This window comes from Vicia villosa, unplaced genomic scaffold, assembly GCF_029867415.1.
Source record: "Vicia villosa cultivar HV-30 ecotype Madison, WI unplaced genomic scaffold, Vvil1.0 ctg.000585F_1_1, whole genome shotgun sequence".
NCBI classification, from domain to species: Eukaryota; Viridiplantae; Streptophyta; class Magnoliopsida; order Fabales; family Fabaceae; genus Vicia; species Vicia villosa.
In genome coordinates, this window is record NW_026705267.1 from 548,987 (window position 1) to 558,902 (window position 9,916).

At 33.4% G+C, this 9,916-nt stretch overlaps 1 protein-coding gene across 2 annotated transcripts; it reads right to left on the reverse strand.

Moving 5' to 3' along the window:
* Positions 1-3,893: 3,893 nt before the first annotated feature.
* On the reverse strand, positions 3,894-9,916 carry LOC131629596 (solute carrier family 40 member 3, chloroplastic-like). Of its 2 annotated transcripts, none has more exons than XM_058900382.1 (13): positions 9,467-9,916; positions 9,145-9,367; positions 8,996-9,071; positions 8,164-8,382; positions 7,910-8,082; positions 7,744-7,818; positions 7,477-7,578; positions 7,268-7,385; positions 7,035-7,181; positions 6,452-6,558; positions 6,254-6,367; positions 4,607-4,907; positions 3,894-4,438 (listed from the first exon to the last, which is right to left on the reverse strand). In XM_058900382.1, exons 1-12 carry the CDS (start codon positions 9,628-9,630, stop codon positions 4,614-4,616), a joined length of 1,812 nt encoding a protein of 603 aa, XP_058756365.1. In that variant the 5' UTR covers positions 9,631-9,916; the 3' UTR covers positions 3,894-4,438; positions 4,607-4,613. The 2 variants fall into 2 exon arrangements, with proteins under 2 accessions (XP_058756365.1, XP_058756366.1); XM_058900383.1 differs by having other exon boundaries at positions 8,996-9,059; positions 9,467-9,914.

Sequence of the window (9,916 nt, forward strand, 5' to 3'; positions counted from 1 at the left end):
ATGAAAACTAGCAAACTCGGGTTTGCCGTTGTGATTAGAAGGTCCGACAATGACACCTGAAAAAGTATACGTGCTTCCCTGAAATTGGTCATCTTATAACAAGTGCATATGACATGGTGTGTATCGATATAACGAGATATGGTTTTTCGAAGATATTTTTCCCACTTCGGAGTCGCCCACCTCAAAACTCATTCGACCGCATCATTTGTATTGGGTATCTCAAGTCGCTCCATTTGTTCGGGTTTATTTGAAACCAGAGTGTTATATTTTGGTTACATCAGTGCAGTGTACGACACTTTCCGCAAAAGAGGCGGAAACTTGGCCGGATCACTTTTTAGAAAGAATGACAGAGTTCACCAAATTGTTGGGGCTTGAGAGGGAATCAAATAGGGAGAAGTCGAAGAAAGAATCGATTTTAGATTTAAGTAGTGACAATTCTTTCGGTCCATTTAAGAATGTAATCGAACCATTTTTTGTATGTATTGTCGTGCACACTGTAAACTCTATAAACTTTATATGATTCAATACATATATAATATATCTTTGGCTTAAATGCACTTTTGATCCTTGTAAGTTAGCGAGTTTTTGGTTTTCGTCCTTGTAAGTTTTTTTTTCTTTGAGTCCCTATATCTTACTTTTTGCTTGAGGTTTAGTCCCTAAAGCCTAAATCTGTAGGAAAATCTGCAGGTTACTTGCGGATTTTCCTGCAGATTTTGATTTTAGGGACTAAAACGGACGCGAAAGTGAAATATAGGGGCCCAAACTAAAAAAAACTTACAGGGACGAAAATCAAAAACTCGCTAACTTACAGGGACGAAAAGTGCATTTAAGCCTATATCTTTCAACATTTTACCGCTATTTACTTTTACCGATTTAGTTGTTTTTATGTTTCCATGGTCATGATTCTGCCTAAACAAAATCTGTTTTTGGTTCCGCATAATTCGGAAATGCATATCTGAATTGTTTTTAAAAAAACTATCAAGAAATATTTCAGATATGCATTTCTGAAAACGCCTGCTTTTGTTAAAAAAAATAAGGGGTGAATTCGGAAGTGTGTTTCCGAAATATGCCCTGACACATGATAAGAATTCTTAGGTCCAAATTGCTCTAAATCTTCTATAAATAGGGTCTATAACCAATTCTTCAACATCACACATCACAAATCAGAGATGACCCAAACATATCGTCATCTTACTTTTGTTTACATCAAAAGTGTGAAACCGTCACTTCAATTTAGGTTCTTCGAGAACACGCCTCTCGCCGAGTTGATTACCATACTCAATTCTCTACTGCAATATCCATAAAATTGGAAGGTAATCAAGCTCGAGTATCGTTCACCATCACTTGACACTGAAGGAAAGGTGTGGTTCACCCAGTTTGCACTGAAGACTGATGACGATTTAAGAGTTATGTGGAATACTTTTCGCCGATACTCCACTAAGGGTCCGATTGAAGTCGATGTGAAGATTCAGAGATCTGAAGAAGATGTCATTAAAATGTTGCAACGTCCTCAGCTACCCGTTTATAACAATATATAATGTTGAATTTATGTTTCAATATCTATGTAATTTAAACCATCTATGTTAAATTTATGTTAAGCTTCTCTGAATTTTAGGTTTGTTTTTGGAAACCATTATTTTGGATATGTACTTCCGAATCCCATCAATGGGTGAATTCGGAAATACATCTCTGAAAATACCCCTAAAAAAACAGAAGATGATGCGTTCGAAGATGCATCTCCGAATTCAGAGAGTAAAATTGGAATTTTGCCAGAAATCCCTAAGAAGGTTAAGGGGGTCTAAAAAGAAATTCCTTTTTTAGTTTTGTTTTCATCACAAGACAAAATGCAAAGCTCAAAAGCCTAAACAAGTTTGGGCTTTCTGTCATTACAAAAAAGCCCGTTTAATTCGTGTATCAAGGGTTATTTTCAATAACTTTCTATATTTGTGTTTTTTTTTTTCATTCAAGATGTTTTCTAGATCTTGCAGATGTATATGCCAATAATTTTCATTAAAATCTGGGGAAATTTTGGAGAATAAAGGGGAACAGTGAAGCCTGGAAATGCACCTTTTCCATCCACAATAATTGTAAGCATGACTATCAACTTTTCCAAGCAAAGCTAAAGAAAGACACAGAAATATATCGTAAAAAAATATGATTGAGACAACTAATAACAAAGGAAATTATAACCAAATGGAGTTTCTATATAGGCCCTTGCACTTTATGTATAGAGATGTCTTCCATGGAGAATCTAGGCCCTTAGGAAGACACTGTTGTTGAGTGTTTGCATAGAAATATAAATAAGACTGTAGGTGATGGAGAAAAGTGGATCAAAGTGTACAATGTTGGACATTCAACTTTCACTGTGCAAGTGTGCATGTCCTTTCAAGTTTATTTTATTTTTCATTTTAAAAATCAAAACTAGTAAGATACCCGTGCTTCCGCACGGGTAAATTTATTTAATATTGTATGAAATTAATTAGATACATATAAATTTTTAATAAATGATTTAATTACAAATGAAAAATATTATATAAATTTAATTATATTAAATAATTATATAAAAAAAGAATTTGGAAGATGAAGACAAAAAAAAATGGAATTTTAAAATTTAAAAATAAAAATTATCTCTCAATTTATAGTAATTGTTGATTAAAATAAAATAGATACTTTGTTGATAATGACCCGTGAAATAAAAAATTTATTTGATCTGATATAAAATATATTTAAATACAAATGTAAAATGAAAAATAATCATATGAATTTAATCGTATTAAATACTCTTTAAAAAAATCGTGAAATGAAGAAAATATATATTTTTTTTAAAATAAGGATATTATCTCTCTAATAAAAACAATGATTGATTAAAATAAAAAAAGTATTATGTTGATAGTGACCCGTGATATTACAATATTTTTAATTTTATTAAAATTAAAAAATAAATTATTTTTTAGAGTTGATACATAAATAGAGAAAAAAATTAAAATGAAAGTAAGAAAGTGTGGGAAGAAAATTTGAGAGAAATTTGAAATTTGTGATTAAATGAAAAAAAATTAAAATGAAAGTAAGAAAGTGTGGGAAAATGAAATGTGAAAGAAATTTGAAAATTTAAGTAAGAGAGAGAAAAAGTGTGTTGGGGAGAAAAAATTGGTTATTGAAAAGTTAAAAAGTTGGACCAATAAGAGGCCGACAATTGGCGCTTGATTATTGAAAGGTTGAAAAAGTGATATGTGATTTTGTTAGTTACCGAATTACCCTTTTTTATTTGTAAAGAAATTTTTAACTAAGGGCATAATAGTCAGATTGGTCAATCTTTTATTAATTGTTTGTATAGTAGATAGTAGATAATTCAATTCAAAACACATCCATGATTCTTGGACATTAGTAACACATTTAGTGATTTATTTGCAATGTCATGGTCATGATGTTGTTTGGTATTAACCTTCGGATTTTTAGAGAAAGAGACTTTGGCAATTTGAAGTAAATAGAGTTTGTTGAAGAAAAGAAAACTATTTAAGATTCAAATTCAGATTTTCCAAATTGTTCTCCTGATATTTAAAATAAAACACTAAATGTTACTAAAATTCAAACCAGGTATCCCTCTCCTATGTACCTATAAAATGTTGAACAATACGTAGGTGATAAAGTTCTTTAAAATAATTAAAATAGGTTTTACTTCCTGTTATATGCAATGCATCTTCAAATTTAACAGTATTAATTAAAAATGCATGACTTAAATATATAAAATGCTATTAAGAAATTTTAAAATGATATGTACTACTTTAAATAGATATTAGAATATAAAATTATAGCTGCACCAAAAAAGATGCTATTAAGAAATTTTAAAATGATATGTACTACTTTAAATAGATATTAGAATATAAAATTATAGCTGCACCAAAAAAGAATATAAAATTATGGCAATTTCATAAATTTAGTCAATACATATGATCACTACTTACAACACACATATGATCATAATTTCAAGTTACCAACCCACCAATTTCTCTCTTTTAAAAAAAATCAATTCCACACATAACTACTCCAATTTGCTCAAAATGAACCCTTCACCCAAATCCAAATAATTGTGAGCAATTGAGATTTCCCTATGAATTACTAAATCCTAACAGAATTGCCGCAATTCCGCAGCAAACCTGTTTACATTTCTAAACTCCAGAAAAGAATTCAAAAATCATTAAATACTTTACGAAACGTTTGTGCTGTGCATGGTAACCCTAGACACCTAACTAACCTAATTTATTATGTGCACTAATTATATCAAGACATGTTATACATTTTTACGTAGAAGACGCCTCAGGCGAGAAGAGAATGCCTCAGGCTCGTGTATCAGGTGGATAAATCACCCACCATGCTAAATGTTTTGAATATATTTTGGTTCTTGTCCGGTCTTTGTAATAAGGCAGCTAATGGAACATAACTGCAAAAACAGAAGTTACTGGTTAGATAAAGTATTGTTAGACAACAGTCAAGAGAATAAAAGCACAGTTGGAAATCCATTGGCATGGATGAGTGTTAGAAAAAAAAGACAGGTCAGATAGAAAAATCTGTTAGTAAACAAAGAGCAATAAATACAAGGGGTACTTACATAAACATCAAAACCGAGGATTATAAGAAAAAAGACTTTTTTGTTCGTCTGTTGGGTTCGATAACCATCTACAGAACATCCACGCTGCACTAACCACGGATAGAAGAGACAACATTGCCAAACATCCAAAATGAGAAGGATCATTTGCGATTATTGCAACACCGAGCATTATAGACTCAGCCAAACTTGCAACCGCAACTTCTGTAGTCCCAATGAGATTTGCTTTAGATGATGGGATTCCAGTTTGGATAATTTGTGCCCCTACAACATCATATGACATGTGTCCTAGCCGTGACAAAATCTGCAGACACAAGAACAGTGATTTACATACAACATTAATGTGAATAAATTTGAGAGGATCTAATTTGCTATCAAAATCCAAGATTGAACATTTTCCAAAAATGAATACATAATGCAATTTGGGACATCCAAGCATTTTATCCTCTCATACAAAGCTTTTGTTTGTTTAACAAATACTCAATTACAATGACCTGTTACAACTTCATTTCAGCAGGGTTATCCAGTTAGAAAAACAAGGAAGGTCCACAACTTCCACCCAATACAAGCTAAGTCTAGTTTGCTAACAAATGCATATAGCATTTAAAAATATAGAATTTAAAAGGACCTAACCAGTATTTAAAAAGTATCCTTGGAACTGACTATCTTGAACAATCCATATCACCATTTAGGTCATTAATTAAGTTGGTACAAGCTGAATTGGATTCCTATTCATGAAGTAGGGATGGGATACACATACACAACACGTACGATGCAACATGGTTTAGATACATTCACTTAATCTTTTAAAAAAGGTGTGTTTTATATAAACACGTAATATTTGTAAAGAGACTTTGATTATTGTTCAGTAATATTATATAACCATATCAGGAGATGATCACAATATACAAAAAGGCATTTGTGCACACATCTTTCCATTGTCCATATCAAAATATATTCATTCCCCTATAAACATTTTGCGCAGTTACGAAATTTTCTCCATCCCATGTTTGAATGTCAAACGAGGCACCACTAGTCGGCTAGTCCTATTTGAAAGTAGTCTTGACTCTACTAAATCACCTGCGTTTTACTATCTGACACTAATCATATCATTTTCATCTACATTATTCCTCATAGTATAAAAAGCATAGGTTTTCATTTTGGTCATCAAAGGACAACCTAACCAATTCAAGAAGTCCAACACCACCACGGAGTATATAACGTACATCTCTACTGATGTCCTACAACCTTGTCATTCCTTGTCCCATAACTTTGTACTTTCTCAATATTTCAAGGACAAAATTCAGAGGTTGCAATACTTACAACCAAATTCCCCGCCCTTTTGGATCTCTTGCAAACAATGACTATAGGAGTATCTATTCTAATTCCTCTCATAATATGTTGTACCCCAAATATGTCAAAGTTGTATCTAAAATGTATTTGGCATCAATTTCATTGAGAAAAAAAATGGAGGATACTCCCTAGGTATGATCTAGGAGTATTGTATAAGTGTTAGTATCAGATACGGGTACAGCGCTGATATTTAAGCAATTATCCCTATCATTTCAATATATTAACCACAACTAAGGCTGCTATAATTATATGTTTAGGTAGCAATAATCGAGGGCAAAACATTATTTAGTGACTTACGATAAGAAACAAGAAAATAAAAAGAGGGCTCTGATGTGATATTGATCCACTCATATATACAGCAACAGCCATGCTGAGAAGTAAAGCTTGAAACACCAACCCAACTGCCCCAGCCTGGAAAAATGAGAATTTTTTCAATAAGTTGTCATACTTTCTCATGTACAACATTTAAAAATAAAAGTCAAAAGCTAAATCTACCTTTAAAATGCCAAATTGCTTGACCAGAGTTGAAGACACAAATGTTGCTGCCACACCCATAAAAGCACACATTCCGCTAAATCCTCCAATGATAGATGGATGTAAGCCTGTAAAGTAATTGAGGGGGAAAACGTGGACTTTAGCACAATAACCTAAACAACTGATCATCAACCCCAAATAAAGCAAAGAAAAGAAAAGATAAAAGAAATTAAGGAATGACGTTGATTACTAGTTTAAATATGGGATCAAATCATTGATGAGGCCAATCAGAAGTGCATACTACAACAATAAACCTTATCCCAAATCAAATTTACTCTCATTTCCCTTTTTTTTTTACTGTTTTTATAGCATTCAGTTTAGCAATAGCATATTAAAAATCATAACTTAACTCCATTGAGGACCACAACTAACAATACTTGAAAACACAATTTATGCTAGACAATGGATTTAATGTTTAAATGAGTGAGCAACAAAAAAGGGGGGGCATTGAGCATGCATTAGCCAACTTGTTTGCAATAAACGATCTGTTAGAAGTGGAAGAAGTTCTCAAAAAAAATGGACCATTAAAGAAATTTTCACATACCATGTTGTGTTAAAAATGCTGTCATCAAACTGCCTGGTGTGAGAACAATATTGAAATAGAGGAGAACCCACGCAATACTAGCAGGGAGGACTGGCTGACCCAAATACTCCTTCCAGCCCAGCTTGATGGCTTCCATACCTTTAACCACTGGTTTTCCAGCAGATAGATGTAAGCATATTTAAAATATCCAAGAAATGACATAATCTCTACAGAAAGATCAGTTTAAATAGTACCTATACTCTCAGTATCTGGTGCAGAATCTTCATTGAATGATATACCACAGGTTTGTGATGGTTTGGGTCGGTCAAGAACACCAGTAGAAAGCTTGTTGGCTAAACATGTTAAAACGATCTGCAGATAAAGAATGATGAGTGAAAAATAGAATGAATTTATCTACTGACTAAAGGGAGTTATAGAACAAGAAGAAAAGCCGAAAACTTACTGTAACAGGTAGTAATCCAATCATTAAGCCTGAAGCAAATTTTAAACAGGTTACAGGATGAAATTTGGAAAGAAGGATTCCAAACAGCAATGCTCCAGCTATCTGAAAATAAATTTTTGAGAGTTTCCAAGTCAGGGCAACTACAATTAATACTTCACAAGAAAGTTTATGAATATTTCATTCAACTGGAGAATGGATAATATTCTTTGTTTTACAGAGAAATATATAAGTAAGCTAATTAACTTAGAGCAACTAAATAAAAAATACCTCAGATAAGAGATCAATTCGATTTAGAAAAGCATTTGCATTTGCAAGTGCGACTGGCCTATTTACTCCTGTGAGCTGTGGAAATAAACCATTAAGGATCATAAATAAAGATTATAAATAGAAAATCACATATCAAGGGATTCGGAGAAGCATTGAGTGACAATACCAGCACAACCCAGTCACGCTCATTTGCAACCCCCAAAGCTACACCACATAGCTTCTCAATAGCTCCGGCTGAAACCAATATGACAAACCATGGACGCAGAAACAAAGTGGACACTGAAGTAGGAGGCACAGAATGGGCATGGATAATCATAGCTGCAGATAGCAACTGAGTGGCTGCCTGAAAATAGAAAAAAGGTTGAGTTTAGAAAAAAAATAGCTACACCCTGCTTTATTTTATATAGCTCATTAGATAACTTGCCTGAATGATAGTTAAGTAGTTATATGCAGGCACTCTAGGCAAATGATCCATTAATTTTCCAACCAAGGGACCGCCAACAATTATAGCCACTTTGGTGAAGAAACCCATCACAGCAACTGGCAAGAGGCTTGAATGAATCAAGGCAATGGCAGAAGGCCACGCAAAAGTCCAAAGCTGCTCCACAAAATTTGCAACAATGCAACTAGAATAGAAAGCTGAAAACATATAACCTTCAAATTCAGAGTTGCTTAGATGATTCAATTTCACAATCATCAATTAATGTACAAGGAAAACGACACATAATAAGATCATTAGACAAGATAGCTAACTTCCATCAAACCCTATTTGTAACAAAGAACAGACAGATCACAAAGTTAGGCAAATCTAAAGTTATAAACTGCATTAATGGTATTGTCACATGAGGCAAATGAAAGAACTTTTAAAGTAAAAAAAAAATCCAGCAAACCGCACCAACATAAGATTTTCAGCATCAAAATAGGTACGGAATCACAAACTAGTCATGCTGATATCAATTGATTCCATATATTTGATTTTTAATGGTTTACATTCCATAATTAAAAAGGGGGTTTTGTGCAAGCTAGAGCTTCATGCTTCATCTAGGGATGGGGGAAAATGACACAATTTTATACAAGTTACAATTTGTTGAAATATAAGTGAAATAGTGGTGTTGTGATAGTTTGGTGAACATACATTTTAACCCAAAAGAGAATACCATTTTATTGAAATCAATATAAGAATCAATAACACAACTAACTAAGACAACATATAAGTTATGGATGGAGTTGTTAAGGTTGATAAACATCCAACCATATAGCGCAGCAGGGTGTGCTGGAGTGGATGCAAGAGCATGTTGTTCCTCCTTAGACAAAACCTGCCAAACAAACTACATAAAGATGAGAAACAGAGATGAAGAAATGCTCAACAAAAACCTAATCCTAATCAAAAAAACAACCTACCGGCAACGATGTCAAGAGAGAATCTACAAATGTGCCTTCAGAGAGTAGGTTCAAAGACTCATTCTCCAGAATATCTGTACTGAGTTTAATTGGCACAGGACATTCAGGTTGGAGAATTGAACACTCTCCTTCATTTTTATCTTCATCAGTGATGTTAGCATGGTCCAATTCCAATTGTACATCAGTATTTATAATCGAACACTTCGAATTCAAAAACGCAAATCTGTAATCATATCATTCAGTTTCACCATAACAAATTTCAATTTGCAAATACTGAAACAAAACCTAAACTAAACTAAACCAGTATGAGTTAAAATCTTACCTGTGAGAGACACAACTCTGGTAGTAATTACTAAGGTTCAATCCTCTACTAGGAGCTAGGCGGTAGCGTAATTGTAATCGAGATGAAGGTTGATGCGAGAGAGAACGACGAAGAATAGGGAATTCGGTGAAATGGAGATTAACGGTGGGCGAAGCGATAGCCATAGTTGTCGTTTCTTGTGAAACTTCAACCAGATAGACTTTGTACAATTCATGCAGTCTTCACAAACAGTGAGAATAAGAGAAAAGGTTTTTCCTCTCTGAACCTTCGTTTATGCGCCAAGTTCATTAGACGGAGAGGAGTGGCAAGTGTTTGATAAAATGTCTCTGAGAATCTTATCTATGGTTAACGCAATGTATGGATGGATAATTGGATATTGGGAATGTGTGTACACGGCGGAGAGTGCAATTTGTGTTATTTTGTTTGTGTGGCCATTTCTTCTTTTCTTTG

Excerpts from the sequence above, each read along its gene's own strand:
- LOC131629596 (XM_058900382.1), bottom strand. The coding sequence starts at position 9,630 with ATGGCTATCGCTTCGCCCACCGTTAATCTCCATTTCACCGAATTCCCT. Across the intron at positions 9,368-9,466 it reads CAGAGTTGTGTCTCTCACAG|ATTTGCGTTTTTGAATTCGA; the intron begins GTAAGATTTTAA and ends ATATGATTACAG. Across the intron at positions 9,072-9,144 it reads CTCTCTTGACATCGTTGCCG|TTTGTTTGGCAGGTTTTGTC; the intron begins GTAGGTTGTTTT and ends ATCTTTATGTAG.